Below are 20,918 nucleotides of genomic sequence, written 5' to 3'. Positions count from 1 at the left end.
TGCCGTTTGACAGCTCCCTTTTATAGCTGGCTGTCAAACAGCATCAGCCAATAGGAACGGTCCGTGTTCCCGCTGGAAACACGGACCTGAGTGAAGACTTCAGCTCAGTCTTTTCCGAACGCCACACTCCTTTCCCCCAGAACGGAGCATGCATAGTCCTTCAGATAACTCGGGCGCTTGCGCAGGCAGCCAGATCTAGGTTCTGATGAAGCTGCTGCTGGAAGGAACTTTTCTGCTTGTTGGGCAACTTCTGGTGCCAACGAAACTGGCATCTCGGCTTCAGGCGTCTCTGGGCGAGGGACAGATGGTTGCTCAGGTAGGCTTGCGTTCCTGTCAGATTCACAGGAAGTTTCTTCGGGCGCCGGCGGTTTCTCTGTTGCAGGAACGTCTTGAGGGCCATCTGCAGATGAACTCCAACACCTTCTAAGTTGATCGATATGGCAGCACCAGATGCGCCCGTCTTGCAGTTGGACCCTGTAAGGACCGGTTACCGCCACAATCTGCTCAGGCATCCACAAAGGGTGTCCCGCATAATTCCGGGCATAGACCTGGTCATTTTCAGTGAACTCCCTTGCCTGGCTATTTGATCCTAGTGGCGTGACTGGGGCATAATATGGATGGAGTCTGTCTAAAGTAGTCCTCAGACGTCTACCCATGAGAAGTTCAGCCGGGGACCTATTAGTGGTGGCACAGGGAGTCGTGTGCTGGGTTAGAAGATACTTAGCAAGCCTAGAGTGCCAATTTATGGGCCCAAGCCTTTCCAGGACCTCCTTAGCAGATCTGATTGCTCTTTCAGCCAGGCCATTACTGGCAGGATGGAAAAGAGCTGTAAGTGCGTCCCAGGTTAGCTAGGAAGACCTCAAACTCACAGGAAGTAAACTGGGGGTCGTTATCAGACACGATAGTGTCAGGGAGGCCATGGGTAGCGAATATCCTTGATAGAGCCTTAGTGACGGCTTCTGAAGTTGTGGTCATCAAGGTCAGCTCTACCCATTTAGAAAAAGAATCAACCATCACCAGGAATGTACGCCCGTGAAAGGGGCCAGCCAGATCAATATGCACCCGGGACCAAGGGGTCCCAGAATCTTCCCACCTGCCTGGAGTGGATGTGGGTGGAGCAGGTCTGGTAACTTGGCATGGCTGACAAGCATTCACCCAACTTGTAATCTGAGCATCCATGCCCGGCCACCATACATAACTGCGAGCTAGGGCTTTCATTCTGACAATGCCGGGATGCCCTTCATGCAGGACCTTTAAAACTGAGGCTTGCAACTTGGAAGGGATAACTGCCCTAGTTCCTCAAAGTAAACAGCCTTGCAAAGAAGACAGTTCTTGCTGGCGAGTTTTGAAAGGCACGAATTCGGGGGCATAAGGAATTGCAGGCCACCCCCTTCCCACCCAGTCAAGGACTTGGGTGATTACCTTGTCCCTGGCAGAGTGGGCAGCGATATCAAGGGCGGTGACGGGAAGTTTGAGATCGTTGATCAGGAGCACAGCATTAGTTGGTGCAGGATCCTTCACAGGAACAGGCAGGGGGCAACGACTAAGAGCATCAGCGTGGCAGAGACTCTTGCCAGCTCGATGAACCAGTGTATAGGAATAGGCAGCCAGAAATAAAGTGCACCTGGTCATCCTTGGAGACAAAATCTGAGGAGTTTGTCTATCACCTGACAGAAGGCCTAACAGAGGCTTGTGATCCGTAACCAACTCAAAATAGTGTCCATGTAGAAACTCATGGAATTTTTTGACAGAAGCAACTGCAGCCAAAGCCTCCTTGTCAATTTGGCTGTAGTTGCGCTCAGCTGGGGAAAAAGTTCTGGAGAAAAAGGCAATGGGTGCCTCAGAACCATTAGGCAGTCTATGACTTAAAACAGCACCTATGCCAAAAGGAGAAGCATCTGCTACTAAAACTAAAGGCAAATGCTCATTAAATTGTATCAGAACAGCATCGGATGTGAGCAATGATTTGACTGCACGGAAAGCATGGCCTTCCTTAGGTCCCCAGTGCCAGGGGGATTGCTTATCCAAGAGTCTGTGCAGAGGCTCTGCAACGGAAGCTTTATGTGGCAAAAATGAAGCGTAAAAGTTAAGGTCCTAAAAAGGCCTGGAGCTCAGTTTTGTTAGTTGGTGTGGGTGCCTCGTGAATAGCCCTTACTTTGGATTCGATTGGGTGAATACCAGAGGCGTCAATTCTGTATCCCAAAAATTCTACCTGTGGGGTGGCAATAGTGCACTTCTCTTTTTTTAGCTTAAGACCATGCTTCCTGAAATGATCGAGGACTCCTCTGACTCTTTGCAGTAATTGAGACTTGTCAGGGGCAGATATTAAAATGTCGTCAAAATACGGAATTACACCTGGTAATCCTTGAAGAAGTCTTTCCATTAAAGATTGGAAAATCCCTGGGGCCACACTTACGCCAAATTGGAGGCACCTACATTTAAAAGCGCGTTACAATAGTTTGTAGTTCAGCGGCTGTGTCATCAACAGGGAACTGTTGATAGGCCTGTGACATGTCTAATTTCACGAAAATGGTTCCCGGCTCAAAAGAATGTAGTAGCTGCTGGATAACAGGGACTGGATAAGCGCTGATTTGTAAATATTTATTCAATGACACCTTGTAATCTGCGCAGATTCTTATGCTACCATCTTTCTTCAGGGGTGTCACTATTGGGGTTTCCCATTTTGTGAAGTCCACAGGCTCTAATACACCCTGTTTAATTAATTTGTCAAGCTCCATGTATAATTTGGGGCGGATTGCAAAAGGTAACCTTCGAGGCTTTAAACGGATTGGTACTGCCTGAGGGTCCAAGTTGAAAGATATTGGGGTTCCTGAATAACGGCCCAGCCCCTCGCTGAACACATCAGCATAGTCATTAAACAAGGTGTCCACTTCAGCATTTGTAATAGAGTGTATTCTGCAGGGAACCAGTCTAACCCCAAAAGGCTAGGGAGGGCACCATCCACTACCACTAAAGGCAAGTGACCTTTAAAATTTTGAAATTGAACAAAAAACTTGCCTTTTCCGATGACTGGGATGGTTCTGCCTTGGTAGTCATGTAGGGTTAACTGGCAGCCGTGAAGCTTCTTCTTAGCCATTCTGGGAAGTAGTTGTTTCAAGGTGCTCCATGAGATGATGGACAGTGCTGAGCCTGTGTCAACCTCCATCCTGCAAACACTGATTTTGTTAGAGCCTTTGTTAGTCAGCTTGGCTTGATAGCAGGTAAAACAGTCTTCATCTTGTTTTTGGAAATGTTGGGTTGTCTGAGGCTTTTGGGCGAAAGTCTTTCCTGCTTGACAGATCCTGGCTAAATGACCCTTCCTCTGGCATTTTAGACAAATGGCATTCCTGAACTTGCAGGATGCCCTGAGGTGGCTTCCCCCACAGCTTAGACTATTGGGCTGAGGCCGTGGAGGTAGATTGGGGTTTGACCTGTTTTCCCTTTGACTGGTTTTTTGCTGCCTGAGGCGATTTACATCATTAGCCTCTTCATAGCCTTCTTCTGTGGAGGCTTCATCATAATGGATGGCTGAGCTGCTCTGGCTAATTGGATTTCCCTGAATTTCTGCTGCTGAAAGTGCTGATAGTTCAGCAGCTTGAGACTCTTCAATTGCTAATTTAAGGGTTAAATCTCCTTTAGCCAATAGACGCTTTTGTAGCCTTAAATCCCTGACTCCACAAACTAGTCGGTCTAATAACATGTCTTCCAGATAGTCTCTAAACCCAAAATGCAAGGCAGCTGTTCGTAGGGCAGCCATGTACCCACTAATAGTCTCTCCCTCAGTCTGAATCTGTCTCCTAAAAGCATGACGCCTGGCAATTCGGGATGGGCTTAGGGGAATAATGGTTGGAAAGAATTTCCTGCAATTCTTCCCATGGAACAGTCTTAATTGAACGTGGAGCCAATAATGCCGTAGCAGTGTCAAACACTGTGGCTCCGCAAAAACTTAAAAAGTAGGACTTTTTCCTATGGTCGGAAATGTCAGCGAGGTCTATGGCATCTAGGAAACAGTCAAATCAGTTTCTGCAGGATTCCCATGTTTCTGCTGTCGGTCTGAAAGGCGGGAATGCAGGGTTCGAAGTCATCTCAACTCAGCGGTGCCGGATCTTCCGAGGAAAGTTGAAATTCGCGCTCGCGAATAGTGACAGTAAGCTCTTAAAGTGACATTCTGCTCGGTAGTGACTTCGGCTCTTTTTTGTAGTGACTTCGCTTAGCGATACTTTGCCCAGTTGCCTCTTATATGTATCCCGCCCTCGTCGCCAGTGTTGTAGAGTGGCGGAATAACCTGAGGCGAACACGGAGCGAACTTCAGCTTTTACTTTATTGTAACAATAAAGGTTTGCCGCGGCTGCTGCGCTAACAAGGCAGCCAGCTGGCGGACAACAGCTGATGCCATTTGACAGCTCCCTTTTATAGCCGGCTGTCAAACGGCATCAGCCAATAAGAACGGTCCATGTTCCCGCTGGAAACACGGACCGGAGTGAAGACTTCAGCTCAGTCTTTTCCGAACGCCACACTGCTGTTGATAATGGGTACCTATCGGACAGATACTGTTTAAAGACTCTCTTTTACAACATTGGAAGCAGTGAAAAGGTTGCGCTAATTTTTTTAATTATTATGTTTGAAGGTTTTGGATAGAGATGACAGATGAGTAAAATAAGTATATATTTTCAGTGGAAAGCAATGTTCTCCTTTGAATCTGTTTTCAATTATCTTAATGGCCTCCCTACAGCTGTTAATACTCAAAATACAAAATGCATGAAGTTCAATAGTATTTCCCCTAACAATATGTTTCTTTATTTTCTGTACTTCTCCAAGTTCTGCATATTTCCAAAGTCCTTTGATCCATTCTTTTTGTACTGTGATCTTCACTAGTTTGAATCTTTATTCTTTGCCCCTTACTTGAAAACACTGGCAAGAAAGGTGTTATTTTTCTTTTAAGCTGCATGCAAGGCAGAAATACAGCACAGAATGTGAGAACAAAATGACAACTCTATTAAATTTACTTACACTGAGTGGGGTGGGGGTGGGGGGGAGGACAAGAACAAGATGCAAATCTTGGTGCTAATTAACTTCTTTTCAAGGTTTGCAGAGTGTCTGCTCTGCTTTACTTTCCAAAAGCTATATTTATCTCGGTGGATAACTCTGTCATTTGCAGATGAATTCTGAATTTCATTTAATTTGCCTCTGTATCCTAATGGCTGAAGAGAAACTTAACACCTTAAATGTCCTAACTCACCATATCTTATTTTCTTTCACACGTTTCGGATGCATAAGGCCACTTTGTGTAGGATTAAAAAGGTGTTTATTTGGTGGTTCTTGTTGTAAAGTTTTCTCCCTTAGTATCTCTCAGCTCACTTGTTATCATGCCCCTGTCAGAGTCTGAATCCGGGGAGGAAGCCCAACAGGGAATGGGAGTGTGGCTCCGTTGGCTGTGGAGGAGACTGAGGAAGGGCACAGTCTGGCTGGTCAGAGCTGGGAAGACAGTTTATTAGAAAGGCAGGCTGCATGTGGCACGTTGTTGGGAGCAAACGTGACTTTATCCTGTGTTGTCTTTGCTTATCGGTGTTTCTGGCGTCTTCCCAACCCTGTGAGTTTTGCCATGCCTTCAAGTCTGAAATTCTTGCTCCTGCCCTGCCAAATTAATTACTTCAGTTTGGCTTGTTTGGGCTTAATTTTCTGCAATCTAAGGCTGTTCCTGGGAAAGTTTTTCTCCCGCCAGAAGGTAACCTGGGCACTGGGGGGCAAAGTTGGAGATAATAAAGGGACTCTTATTGATTATCTGTCTGTGTTGCCTTTGTGCCACGCCCCAGGTCATCACATTTGCTGTGGGAGCAATGTTGAGATTAGAACCACCTGAATAGCTCCTTTTATACTGCAGGATCCAATCTGGGTTGGTTGTTGGGACCAGCGTTTTAGTCTTCCAAGTTTTTGGACTCGTGCCGGATCCCATCCTCAGGGAACTTCTCTCTAGCAGCGTTTGTGCTTTAGGCTGTTCTGTGTGGGGTATTTATATGGTGCCTGGTTGTGTGGGTGGTTTTCTAGTTGTTGATTGGTGGTGTTGATGACCAGCTGTTAAATTGTTGGCTGTTGTTTCCTTGGGCTGCCAAGCCCGCAATGCCTAAATACTTGATAAGAGGGCAGTAAATGGACAAGAAACAATGGATGAAAACTAATCAGAGAGAGAAGCAACCTAGAACTGTTGGAAGAATTATCCTTCTGGGTTCAGTTCCAAGTGGGGAAGAAAGACACTGGAAACATGGAGGCTGTTTGGAAAGATGGTTTAATGGTGGACAGGATCACATGCTTTGGTGCTCTTGAGTGAAAAGTGAAGAGATGCCGAGAGTGCCTGGGTTTTATGCCCTCTGTTGGGATTTGAATTTGGGCTTGTATTCTGATTGGTTGTCAGACTCCCATGGGGCCATGCAGGGGCAACTCTGTAGGCTCTGTTCTACTCTACTCTACTCTACTCTACTCTACTCTACTCTACTCTACTCTACTCTACTCTACTCTATTCCTACTCTACTCTACTCTACTCTACTCTACTCTACTCTACTCTACTCTACTCTACTCTACTCTACTGATCAGTCAATAGAAACGCTGATTTGCTGACGCTTTATTTAAACTAAATGTGTATATCAGTGATTGCATGACCTCTGTTGATGCCATACGCTAAATAAAACAAATTTAAAAAGCAATGACTTCGATTCATTTTCTTACATTATAGCTAGAGCCACTCTGTATCTAAGTTTATGTTCATTAATGTAGAAACTAATCAAGGAGTGAACAAACTTACAATTCGGGAGAAATTTTCTGACAGAACAATTAAACAATTGGAACAATTTGCCTCCAGAAGTTGTGAATGCTCCAACACTGGAGGGTTTTTAAGAAGAGACTGGACAGCTTTTTGTCCTGAAGTGGTATAGGGGTTTTCTTGCTTGCTCAGGGGGTTGGGCTAGAAGATCTCCAAGGTGCCCTCCAACTCTGTTCATATCTTACAAAGATTGTAGCCTAGGCTACCGGATCTTCTGCCCCTGAAAATCCTTCATTGGAGAATGTGATTGATGACACCCAGCTCGTGAACTTGCTTCGTTGGAGAATCTGAGGGGTGAAACAGGGTCACAGGTGACCGTGAATTACGTGTGGCAGAGTTGGCTTCATATGGGTCAATGCTGACCCGTTGCTCCTAATAAATCTTTTGGATTCTTTTGAAGCTTGGCTTGAGGCTCATGATTTAATTAGGGCCATTGCTAGAACCCTGGCAATTATATGACATACAACAAGTTCAGGTAACATCTGGAATCTCATGACGTGCTGAACCTCAAAGTACCTAATCAGATTTTATCCTAGTTTAGAGTACTGTTCAAAGCCAGTATCTCAGCTCTAGGCTGACATCCTCACAGCAAAGACTTCACACTTAACATTAACTGTCCTCTTTCTTTTTCCCTTCTTACCTTTGCAGAAAGGTGCTGGATATCACCTGGATCTATTCTGGGTGGCTGTGTTGATGATCATCTGTTCCTTCATGGGTCTGCCTTGGTATGTTGCTGCTACTGTGATTTCCATCGCTCACATTGACAGTTTGAAGATGGAAACAGAGACCTCGGCACCTGGCGAACAACCCAAGTTTCTGGGAGTTAGGTATGCTGATCTGGTGGGAAGAGAGATTGAATACTAAGTATTCCAGGAAGCTGCCTAGCAGGGCATTCTGTAAGGTCTGTAGGGGGCGTGCATAAGCGCACCAACGTGCCTACCGTCCCTGTCCTATTGCTTCTTTTATTTTTCTTATATGTATCTATGTACTCATAACCATGTTTTTACTTACACCTATTATCTTGGTAAGCAATTGACAAACCAAATAAATAAATAAATAAATAAACAAATTCTTCACAGGAGAGAAACTGTATTTTCCCCATAACTGTTGGAGCAAACATAGCTTAGAGCTATGAGTCTTAGACATAGACGCAGGGGTCTCCAACCGTGGCAACTTTTAAGACTTGTGGACTTCAACTCCTAGCAAAGCTGGCTGTGGAATTCTGGGAATTGAAGTCCACAAGTCTTAAAAGTTGCCAAGGTTGGAGACCCCCGACTTAGACAGCCTAGAGTAGATTGTGGGGTCCTTGGTGCTCCCTGAACTTGGGGGGTTTTCTTGAGAGACGTTTCATTACCATTCTAGGTAACATCATCAGTGATAGAAGGGAGTGATATTTGTGGAGAGGAAGAGGAGGAAGAGGAGGAGGACGACTGTGGGGTGTTTGGTGCTGTTTGAGCTTGGGGTTTTATTGCAAGTCATTTCATTACCAAACTAGGCAACATCATCAGTGGTAGAAGGGAGTAATGTTTATGGAGAAGAAGAGGAGGAAGAGAAGGACTGTGGGGTCCTTGGTGGTCTCTGAGCTGGGTGGTTTTCTTGCAAGACCTTCTATTACCAAACTAAGTAACATCATCAGTGTTAGAAAGGAGTGGTGTTTATGGAGAGGAAGAGGAAGAGGAGGAGGACTATGAGGTCCTTAGTGCTCTCTGAGCTGGGATGGTGGTTTCTTGTCAAACATTTCATTACCAAACTAGGTAACATCATGAGTGCTAGAAGGGAGTGATGTTTGTGGAGAGGAGGAGGAGGAGGAGGAGGAGGACTGTGGGTCCTTGGTGCTCTCACAGCTTGGGATTTTTCTTTAAGACATTTCATTACCAAACTAGATAACATCATTAGCGCTAGAAGGGAATGATGTTTATGGAAAGGAGGAGGAGGACGATGACTATGGGGTCCTTTGTACTCTGAGCTGGGGTGAGGGTTTCTTGTAATACGTTTCATTACCAAAGTAGGTAACATCATCAGTGCTAGAAGAGAATGGGGTTTGCTCTTATTTTTATATACTATTGTCTTGCTCTGTCAGTATTGGTGGGAGTGTTGTTGTTGGTTCCTTGGTAGAGTAGTAGATTATTGATTTATAGTCCATTGGTGGGATTCTTGTAACATAGGCAACCAGCAATAAAGCTTCTGCTTGAGACTATTCACAAGTGGTTCTGAGTGCTTTGACAAAAGTCTGGTGGCAGACAAATCAGTGGCAGGAGATAGTGGCTATCTATCTTCTTTTCTTCCTGGAACCTTGGAGATATTGTAACCTCAAGTCATGTATACAGGTAGTCCTCAACTTCCAACAATTTGTTTAGTAAAATGTCCTTCAAATAAGAGTCGGTTATATTATTCCTGGGTTTGATTTCAGGGAGCAGAGAGTGACTGGATGTATCGTATTCCTTCTGACAGGCATTTCGGTGTTCATGGCACCCATCTTGAAGGTAAATATACTTTTTTAGTTTGCTTATCTCTTCCTCATCCTTCTTAGAATTCTGAAACAATAAGCCCTTATTTTATTTATTTTATTTTATTTTATTTTATTTTATTTTATTATTTTATTTTATTTTATTTTATTTTATTTATTTTATTTTATTTTATTTTATTTTATTTTATTTTATTATTTTATTTTATTTTATTTTATTTTATTTTATTTTATTTTATTTTATTATTTTATTTTATTATTTTATTTTTTTATTTATTTTATTTTATTTTATTATTTTATTTTATTTTATTTTATTTTATTTTATTTTATTTTATTTTATTTTATTTTATTTTATTTTATTTTATTTTATTTTATTTTATTTTATTTTATTTTATTTTATTTTATTTTATTTTATTTTATTTTATTATTTTATTTTATTTTATTTTATTTTATTATTTTATTTTATTTTATTATTTTATTTTATTTTATTTATATTGCCGCCTATTCACCTATGGCGACTCGAGGCGGCTTACACAATGTAAAACCATATTTAAAACAAAAATAATAATAATAAAAATAAAAAACAATAAAAACTAACCAAAAGAATCTAACAAAAAATAAATTGATAAAGTACAATAGAACAAAATTTGGGGGGAAAAAAAACCCAACTCCCACCCCTCCCCCCGACTCCGACGACAGCAGATCACATTGGCCATTTGATGGGCTCCATCCCGCTCTGGGTTCCCCAGGCCTGCTGGCAAAACCAGGTCTTCAGTGCCTTCTGAAAGAGTGTTAGAGTGGGGAATTTAGCTAGGAATTTCAAAAAAGGATTATACATACATACATACATACATAAAGGGATATATAAAGGGAACCCTCTGCCAGTGAAAACAGAGCTTGGGCAGGCTTTGCGCGGCCCACATGGGCTCCATTCTTGGCTACGACGGCCTCCTGCAGCCCTCTGCCAGCCAAAATGGGCTCCAGAAGGCCGTCAGCAGATTAAAATGGAGCCCTGGAGGGTCACGTGCAGCCCTCCCGAGCACCGTTTTCACCGGCATAGGCACTGTGGGGAGGTCCTTTGTTGTTTCCAGGGTGGTTCCATGGGCCAGATCTAAGCAACCCATGGGCTGTATCTGGCCTATGGGCCTTGAGTTTGATGCCCCTATTGTAAAGTGTTAAGATTTGGTGGCATGTCCGTATTTCTGAAGATGCAGCTGTGCCCCATGGTTGAAACTAATTGCTTAGCAGGACCGTCCATAGATTAATTTGTACAGTAGCCATGTTAGTTCTGGTTTGTATAATTTCTAGAGGAAGAATAGCATCCTGAATCTTGAAATCAATGTATGGAACTGCCTTCAGAACTGCAGCGGATCATAGCAAACTCCAAGGGATATGTTGCAGTTGTAAACAAACAGATCCATCATCTTAATGTGGTTTTTTTCCCCCCTGCTGAGCATGAAAAACCAGAGAGAGTACAATTAGGATATTGCTCATTTCCTTGTTACTTAAAAAAAAAACATCTCTTTCTGGTGCTTCAACAGCTCCTTTGTTGTTTATTAACAGACTGGTTAGGATTGCATAATTACTGTTGTGCAGAAGTGTCTGCATTAGACACAAACATAGCTTGGAACAATTCTGCATCGAAGCGATTCCCTTAGATTGTAGAGCAGGGGCGTTGAACCTCGGGAAGTTTAAGGCCTGTGGACTTCAACTCCCAGAAATCCTCAGCCAGGCACACTGGCAGAGGTGTCCTGGGAGTTGAAGTTCACAGGTCTTAAAATTGGCATGGTTGGGCACGCCTATTGTAGAGTGTGCTGGAAGGTATCTGTTTTGCCAAGGATTGGGTGTTCAGGGTCCCAGACGATCGGTTCTTTTGGATCCAGAGACAATAAACAAAGCACTGATTAATGGGGCTTTAAGCTTTATTATTAGCTCAAGCAGACAAAGAGTTAAAGCAGGGGTGTCCAACCTTGGCAATTTTAAGACTTGTGGACTTCAACTCCCAAAGCTGGCTCCCAAAGCTGGCTGAGGAACTCTGGGAGTTGAAGTCCACAAGTCTTAAAGTTGCCAAGGTTGGACACCCCTGAGTTAAAGCATAACATAAAAGGCAGACATACCAACCAAGATAATGTCCAAATCTCTTCTAGGCTATTGGGAACCCCATAATAAGGACAGCAGAGAAGCACCAAGGGGTGGGGCAGAGCCCACAGAATCTAGTACTAGGTTCTGTGCAGAAACTCACAACAAACAACACAACCCCAATGTGGTTGTTTTTTTTTAAATTAAAACCTGGCTCCATGACTTCATGGCCCTGTTCTAGTCAGGAAACTGCAAAGACATTGACTGACTGGCACATCACTCTGGGATGGGAATGAAAATGTGAGTTTTTCACTGCAGAAAAAGCTTTGAAGCTGTATGAAGATCCTCTCACTACCTTCTTTATTTAGTAAACAAAAAAGTATATAAAACCAAACACGCTAGCTAAAAATGAGCGCTAAAAATCTAGACCAGGAGTATCAAACTCAATTTCATTGAGGGCCGTACCAGGGTTGTGTTTGACCTGGGGGGGCCCAGGAGGGCTTGGCCAACGTGGACGTGGCCAGCTCGATGTCACTCATGTCGGAGGGGGGGGGCTTGTGGTGGCCCAAACGTTTGTGGTCCTCCCGAGCTCCGTTTTTGCTGGCAGAGTGTTGCAGGAGGCTGTCGCAGCTGAAAACTTTTATTGTTCTTATATTTATCCATGTATTCATAACTATGTTTTTATTTATACCGATTATCTTGTAAGCAATTGACAAACCAAATAAAATAAATAAATAAATAAAACGGAGCTCGGGAGGGCTGCACGTGTGGCCTTCCCAAACTCCATTTTTGCTGGCAGCGTGTTCAGAGTTTTGCAGTGTAAATTCAGCTCCAGAAAAGTAAACACAGATGGCTGAGGCTTCATGTAACTTCTTTACAAATATAACATCAGTAATTTTTACAATACCAGTTGTAGATTTCTCCAACATGGAGCAAACTCAAACAGAAGCAGACCTATTACAGGTTCAGAGCGGAGCTCTAGTTTTCAGCAAGCAACTCAACTTCAGCAGACAAGCAAGCAAGTTAGTTTCTCTTTCACTTTAGAGCTGAACACAGAACAGAGATAAACCACGCCCAGAGTCTCTGTTTAGGTTTCAGCCCTCAACTCAGCTCTCATTGACTGACCTTGTTTACTAAGCTCTATTCCAGTTCATGAATAGACTCTTGACACAGAGGCACTGTGAGCCAGTCCTTGGCTGTTTCCAGGGCAACCTCACGGGCCAGATCTAAGCACCCTGCAAGCCAGATCCGGCCCTCCGGCCTCGTGTTTGACACCCCTGGTCTAGACTTTTCTTAATATGAAATCAAAATATGCCACTAAACTCCTCAAAATAACAACGGTGTTCCTCATTGCCACCATAGTATCTTCTCAAAAGTACTCTATGCTACTTTCCCTGTACTTCCCAAAGTCCACACATTAAAAACACGCACAGATGCAAAGTGAGGAGAGAGCACAAATACACTTGCATGCACAAATCCACCCGGATCGCACGTACAGGCAACATACCCACCCACCCTGATTTGACTCACACGAACCCAGAGAAACAGACACGCTATTTTGCTACACAAAATGAAGATACAGATGCCTCCTATGACCACTGCTGGTTTAGGGTCGGAAAACCAGAATCGATATTCCAGATGTGTCTCCTAAGTTAAGAGCTATCCAGATTCCAAAAGGCAAGCCCCTATGCAAATATGGCACCCCCCGATCTATAATTATCCTTTTGAAGTGAAAGGAATTGCCAAATTTTAAAAAAATGGCAGCCGGAGCAAGTCATCTAGGAATTGTTGGTTAGACAATAATGTGGGTTCCCCTATGTAACTATGTGGGAACTATGTGGTGATACAGGAAAGAAATGGTAGAACCTGGGATGGAGACAAAAGAGGGATTAGCCTAGAATCCGTACGTAGCTGCAAATCCAACCTCATTAATTCTGTTGACCCTTATCTAAGTCCAAGCCGTTGCTAACCATTAGTTGATAAGATTCTTATGCATAACCACGCATATAAATCAGTGTAATTGGAACTTTACGTGTTGCACCTGATAGGTAAAGAATTTAGATGACAGAATTTAGATGACGGTTGTATGAGTCGTGGACTTTTATTTGTATAAATGAGTAAATCAGTGCACATAATTTATGAATCAGAGAAGGGATGAACTGTAGATTCATACTAAGGATTCGTTAAATTCATCATCCTTCTGATTCACCATCCTATGGGGGAAGTTCTGTCCTGATTTACATAGGGCGTGGGAAGGATTTCTAAGAGCCCGATACATAGCTGGATGGTTTGAATTTTGAAAAACCATACCCATCCTCAGGACAACTAAACCTAGAATTGTTTGGCTTGTGCCTATAATCAAGGCAGATTATAGGTTGCAAGTTCGTGAGGATAAATGTTACTGGACAACATGACAAGTAGGAGCAATGGGTTGTTCTGGTTTGCCAGCAGCAGGTGCAGATGGCTGAGGTCTCGGAGAGCGAGGACTCTGATGAGGGGCCTGCATGTGATGCAGGGATGGAGCCAGGACTATCGGGGTGCTGCCTTCAGAGCTTGTAGAGTCTGGCAGCAGTGACGAAGAGGACCTCGGGGCGCCTGTGTTCAGTGTGCATGTGTGCAGGGCTGCTTGAAGGAAAGAGCAGCTGAAGCAGCATGGGGGACTCGGGAGTAAGGTTGCAAGGTGATGGCTCCTTTTAGGGATAAAAGCTAGCCTTTGGGGTTGGCTTCTTTGCAGGAAGCAAAGAAGTTCATTCAACTCCAAGTTCTTGTGGAAGTCTTGTCTGTTCTGGTTCGTGTTTGAAGGATTTTTGGTTTGGAATATTTCTCTGCAGTTAATCTTGTATCCTTGGCAGCCTTTCACAACCTTGAAAGGGCTTGCTCTCATCTGGGACAATTAATTTTAATGACTCTTTGCTATGAATGAACAGAATTCACAGAAACGCATTAAAAAGCTTTGCTTTTATATATGCTTTGTGTTTATTTGATTTGAACGAGGCTTGGATCAGAACAGTGGTGGCCTTCCAAATTTTTTTCCTACCGGAAAACCCATGGGGAGTATGCTTCGTGCGCACGCACAGCACTCAAATCCAGTCTGGCGCACAAATCAGCTAAAAACCAAGGGAATAGGACAGGAAAGGGTAGGGGTGGGTGGGTGGGGCCAGCCAGAGGTGGTATTTGCCGGTGCTCCGAACTAGTCAAAATTTCCGCTACCGGTATGCCCAAACCGGTCCGAACCGGCTGAATACCACCTCTGTGTTTAAACCCCATGTGTGATAGAAAGAACTTCATGCTGACAACTATTCAGCATGTCTCCATTGTAGTTTGCAACGAAGATTCCTATCTAACCATATTATGTCAAGTGACTGATAACTTGGTCCAATCTGAGGTTGGCACAACCATGATTTACACAGTGGTGTGTTTCAAAAAAAAAATTCCTATCAGTTCGGAGCTTGCTTTGGAGCTGGCTGAACTGAAGGAGACGAACATGTTTTTAAATCCCCTTTCTTCCCCCCTATTTCCCCCACAATAGGAACCCTGTGAAATGGGTTAGGTTGAGTGAGAGTATCTGGTCCAAAGTTATCAAACCAGTTGTCATACCTAAGGCAGGTCCAAAACTCACAGCCTCCTGGTGATTGGTCCAACGTTAGCTGGCTTTCACACCTAAGGTGGGACCAGAATTCCCAGTTTCCTGGTGATTGGCCCAAAGTCACTTGGCTGGTTTTCATGCCTAAGGTGGGACTAGAACTCACAGTCCTGGTGATTGGCCCAAATCACCTAGCTGGTTTTCATGCCTAAGGTAGGAGTAGAACTCACAATCTCCTGGTGATTGGCCCTAAGTCACCTAGCTGGCTTTCATGCCTAAAGTGGGATTAGAACTTGCAATCCTCCTGGTCATTGGTCCAAAGTTACCCAGCCACTTTTCATACATAAGGTAGGACTAGAAATCTAGAACTCACAATTTCCCGATTTCTAGCCTGGTGCCTTACCAGTTTACACCAAACTCATCACAAAACCCCGAGATTAGTTAAGAGGGAACACAACCTTGTTCCCCCTGTCCCACACCTGATTGTATAAGGTTCACAAAAATGGGGACCAGTGGTGGGATTAATTTATTTTTTTTACTACCAGTTCTGTAGATGTGGCTTGGTGGGCGTGGCAGGGGAAGGTTACTGTAAAATCTGCCTTCCCTCCCCAACCCACTAACCTGCTTTCCAGCTCCCTTCTCCTGTGCAGGGCAACCAAAGAAGACCCAGCCGATCAGCTGGGACTCAATGGGAGGCAGAGAAGAGATGGGGACGGAGCCAGTCAGAGGTGGGACTTGCGGGTTCTCCAAACTACTCAATATTTCTGCTCCCGGTTCTCCAGAACTGGTCAGAACCTGCAGAATGCCACCTCTGATGGGGACTCCGAAAAGCCAGGAGACAGATCTTTTGGGGTAGGAAAAACTATTTTTTTCAAATGCCAGGTTCAAAAAGAAATGATGTTTCATCCCTTATCTCTTCCTTCTTTCCAAGTAAAAAATGGATTTCAAGAATATTCACTGTAAATTATCTGGGGGCGGGGGAATCTCATTTTCCTTTTACTTTCAGCTGTTATTCAGAAGATAGAGAAAGTTTGTTTCCTGATCTTTTATGTTCCTGCTGATTTTGGCTTTTGGGTTATAAAAACCTTGTGCAATGCCTCATTTCTCTTTCTGATTTTTCCTGGTTATTTCTTTTTTTTTTTTTTTTTAATTGCTTGCCCCGGTTCGAACCTTTGCTGCTGCCAAACATTTAAAGCAGGCTACAGTACTTGCTTTGTATGCAAAGGTCATGGGTTCAATCATTACCTTTTCCAGATAGGACTAGAAGAGGTTTGTGCCAGTCCAACCTTCCCAAATAAGGGTGGGCAGAGATGCGTCAGAAGTGGCAAAATTGATTTATTCATCGCAAGCGCAGTCATGTGGCATATGTTGGAAACATCCTAAATATCATTTTCCCAGGATAATTGCAACATTTGAGGAGGGCAGCCAATTAGGTGTGCACCCACCTGTGCTCCACATCACGTTTTGCTTTTAAATCTCTGTCTTGCATGAGCCCAGACCTCACCAGACGCTGTGGATGGCTCTCAGCCAGAGGGAATTCTGGGAGTCGTAGTTCCGGCTCATCTGGAAATCAGCAGCATGTACCGATAGCCCTCGACTTACAACCACAATTGAGCGCAACGTTTCTGTTGCTAAGCAAAACAGTTATTAGGGGAATTTCCCCTCATTTTACGACCTTCCTTGCAGCAGTTGTTAAGTGAATCACTTCAGTTGTTAGTCACACGGTTGTTAAGTGAATCTGGCTTCCCCGTTGGCTTTGCTCGTTGGAAGGTCGTAAAAGAGGATCACGTGACCCCCAGGTCATAAATATGTGCCAGTCGCCGAGTGTCTGGATTTTGATCACGTGACCCTGGGGGGGGGGATGCTACAATGGTTGTAAGTGTGAAAAGTGGTCGTAAGTCACTTTTTTCCAGTGGCATTTCAGCTTTGAAACAAAACTGTGATAAGACGAGGACTATCTGTATAAGAATGCTGTTGAAAATATTGAGATAGATCAGTGATGGTTAACCTTTTCGTTGTCACATGCCGAAAGTCTGTGCGCACGCACACATGTGTGCCTACACCCATAATGCGTGCGACCTCCCCCGCCCCCTGCGCATGCCCATACGACCTCCCGTGCGCACCGCGTGCCTCTGCGTATGCGTGCGTGACCCCGTGTGCACCGTGCATCTCTGCGCATGTGCACACAACCCCCTTGTGCCATACACCTCTGCGCATGCATGCATGTCTCACGTGCACGCACCACCCTCTGCGCATCCGCGGCAGATACCCAACAATCAGCTGGCTGTCGGGAGGCGCGCGCATGTTCAGTGCATCTGTTCCAGGCAACGGCTCGCGTGCCGGCAGAAATGGCTCTGCATGCCATTTCCGGCACGCATGCCATAGGTTCACCATCATGGAGATAGAACTTCAGTGGTGCGATTCAACCGGTGTAACAACCGGTTTGATGATTGGCAATGAACGACTGAACTCCATTTGAAAAGGAGGAGTATGTTGAATATGTTCACTGATGCTCACTGATCGCGCACAGGCCCACCCTTTAAAAATGCCAATTTTCAGCTATAATACCTTCTATTGCAGTCCCGGTGAGTACATCAGCTGAGGCGCGGTAAAACCGTTCTGCCGCGCGAATCAGCTATGCTCCAAAACAAGGAAATAAAAGCACAGGGAAGAGCCAGGGGAGGATGGGCAGGGCCAAATGATCTCCAGAACAACCGGTTCGGCTGAACCAGTCCGAACCAGTAGAATTCCACCCCTGATCTTCTTTAATAAGGCAATTTGTTGATTCCTAGATAATTTGAGAGAAATAATTGCCACTCTTGACTGAGGGAATTGTAGTTATCACCTTCTGAAGGGAACTTGTTCATATATGCATATTCATAGGTCAAACACTCTATAAGTTCTCGACGTAGGACTGTTCTATTAATAGTGCTTTGGAGGGTTTTATTTTATATATCTATATCCTGCTTTTATTATTTTTATAAATAACTCCAGGCAGTGAACATATTCAACGCACCTTCCTCCTTTTCAAATGGAGTTCTGTCGTTCATTGCCGATCATCAAATCTATAGCAATCAAGTTACCAAATACGAATAGATTTTTGAATGTAAAGATTGTCAATATATTATTAGCAAGAATATCAAACACAGTGTTACCTTCATGGACGGACAAATGGCAGCGGGTGGGCGGCGAACATATTTAATTTAATAAATAAAATAAATGTTCTGTTCCTAAATCGGTCTTTCTGCTCAATGTTTTCCAGTAGGTTCTGTCTTTGAATTCTGCTCTCCATCATCTAGCATCTAAAAATATTACAAATTTTGTAAATAACATTTGCTGCTTGAGGATAACAGATATCAGATAGTAGTTGGGAATATCCAAACTACTTGTCTGAGTTTTTATTATATGACACAAATTTAAATATGATTTAGTAATCTTGTGCTAAGTGGGGGGAAAACACCACTAGGAAAGATATCTTATTTAAATTTACTTTTTGTCTGTGACTTGTGAAAGTTTAAGTCTAGCATAAAGCACTTTGTAACCAGAAACATCGATCCCATAAAACGTGTACTTCGTTGCAAATACAGTTTGTGCTCTAAAGATTAGAATGGCGCAACATTTTTGGCGAGGAATGTTGATGTGCAGATGTCATGTTCTATGAAAGATGGGAAGGTTCTGTCTTTTTTAAACGCTGTCATGGAACAAATTTGTGAAAACAGTAGACAAGCTTTGCATGTCATATAAGATGATAAAATTGTGTTGATTACCTGCATCTTGAATGGCGCGCTTTATGTGTTTATTTTTTTCCCCTTGGCAATTTATGATTCTATACATTCATTAAATGACAATTCAAAGAGTGGTGTGGTGGCTTAGAGATGGAAGTCTTGCCTCACAATCAGGAGGTAGAGGCAGATATTTCTCTCTCTGGGCACAATGAGAATAAATCTGCTGAACCAGACTCCACATTGGCAATAGGAAGGGCATCCGGCCAGTAAATATTCAGCTCCATTCAGTTGCCCAGACTCCATACAGTAAAGAATTATGGGATCATTAAAAGGAAGATGATGATTAAATGACCATTCAAATGTACAGTGGCACTGAAAAAAGCGACTTATGTCCAATTCTCACACTTATGACCATTGCAACCTCCCCATGGTGGATTGATCAAACTTTAGGTGCTTGCCAACTGGCATGTATTTAGGATGATTGCAACATCCCAGGGTTCTGGAATTATTTGCAACCTTCCTAGGGAGCTTCTGGCAAGAAAAAAATCAATAGGAGAAGCCGGTTTTGTTTAATTGATCGTTTGATTCACTTAACAACTGTACTAATCCTCTCAACAGCCATGGCAAAAAGGTTGTAAAATGGAACATGCTTCACTTAATAACTGTCTCGCAACGAAAAAAACAAACGAGCTCAGTTGTGGTCATAACCGTATCTCTGTTCATTTACGGTCTGTGGCCTTTGTTTCAAAATCATTTTTCAATAAAATATTTTACTTTAAAAACAATCAGACACCTAGGAAGCATGTGTAGGAAATTTGAAGCTTATGTATTGCTCTGTTATTAAAGCTTTACATTTGTTTTACTCCAGTTTTTTCCTTCGATTTCTCTGCTTAGTTTATTCCCATGCCTGTCCTGTATGGTGTGTTCCTCTACATGGGTGTTGCATCTCTCAATGGAGTCCAGGTAAGTGTCGACCTTCCCAGCCCAGTTCTTTTTCACAGGTGCAGTAGATATTCTGGAGGCCCAAGCTGGAAAAGGGGTCAACGTTAGTCCATACTGTCTGTTTTTCACAATAGGGGTGTCAAACTCAAAGGCCAGGGGTCGGATCCGGCCCACAGGGTGCTTCGATGTGGCCTGCGGGGGTTGCCCTGGAAACATTGAAGGAGCGGCCCACGGTGCCTCTGCCAATGAAAACGGAGCTCGTGAGGGCCGCGTGTGGTCCTCCCAAACTCTTGTTTTCGCCGGCAGAGGGTTTGCAGGAGGCTGTTGCAGGTGAAGACGGAGATCAGGAGTCTGTTTTTGCTGGCAGAGCCCTTGGGCCGCCACAGGCACCCCCGACACGAGTGATGCCATGGCCCCTGGCCACGCCCCTCCAGAGGTCAAACACAACCGTGTTGCGGCCCTCAGTGAAATCGAGTTTGACACCCTAGTTCTACAACCTAGAAATGGCCATTCGTTGTCCACAAAAGCACATTTAACTAGTTGCTAAGTTGCAACACTCATCACACACACACACACACACACACACACACAGGGCCCTAAAGAGTGACATCATATGTCCACATGGCTTAGTGGCAACAATCCCAGGAGTCCCTATTGCCATGGTTAAAGCGAATTCCATGCCGTCGTGAAGCGCAACCTCGTATGATTGCTATTTGTGATTTCCCGCTGGCTTCCCCATTGACCTTGCTAGCCAAAAGTCAGCAATTTCCCGGTTTCTAGCCTGCGCTTTAAGGACTCGACCAAACTGGCTTAAAACCATCTCATTCTTCCCACAGTCATAATGATTTAAGATTGGGGGGCTTTGCAACCTAGAGGCATTTAGGATCATTGCATGGTCCTACAGCCATGTGACTGCCATTGGTGCACTTCATAGCTCCCAACTATTCAGAGTCAATGGAGAATCCGGCAATAAAAGCTCAAGGAGCAGTCACTTGCTAATTGCTAATTAACCATGAGGAATTTGCTTAATGACCCTTATGGAAATGAGGCGAATCCATCATGATCATGGGAAATTCTCTCTCTTCCCTTTCCCCATCCATTTACTTCCTCTTCTCTTCTCCTCCTCCCTTCCCCTCCCCTCTTCTCTTCCCCTTCCCCATCTATTTCCTTCCTCTCCTCTTCTCCTTCCCTTTCCCCATCCATTTACTTCCTCTTCTCTTCCCCTCTTCTCCTCTTCCCCTTCCCCATCCCTTTACTTCCCCTCCTCTCCTCTTTCCCTTCCCCACCCATTTATTTCCCCTCCCCTCCTCT

General features: G+C 44.0%; 1 protein-coding gene across 5 annotated transcripts in view; it reads left to right on the top strand.

The window, feature by feature from the left end:
* SLC4A4 (solute carrier family 4 member 4) overlaps positions 1–20,918 on the top strand; it is a 200,505-nt gene that overhangs the window by 160,159 nt on the left and 19,428 nt on the right. For all 5 annotated transcript variants that reach the window (XM_087962725.1, XM_087962723.1, XM_087962727.1 and 2 more), the window contains 3 exons: positions 7,463–7,641; positions 9,225–9,297; positions 19,560–19,628. In XM_087962725.1, the coding sequence (XP_087818851.1) occupies positions 7,463–7,641; positions 9,225–9,297; positions 19,560–19,628 (321 nt within the window). The remainder of the gene's footprint in view (positions 1–7,462; positions 7,642–9,224; positions 9,298–19,559; positions 19,629–20,918) is intronic.

This window comes from Notechis scutatus, chromosome 4, assembly GCF_049901735.1.
Source record: "Notechis scutatus isolate UNSWTSFEM ecotype Mainland chromosome 4, rNotScu1.2, whole genome shotgun sequence".
Taxonomy (NCBI): domain Eukaryota; kingdom Metazoa; phylum Chordata; class Lepidosauria; order Squamata; family Elapidae; genus Notechis; species Notechis scutatus.
This window is presented reverse-complemented; position numbering and strand designations above follow the sequence as displayed.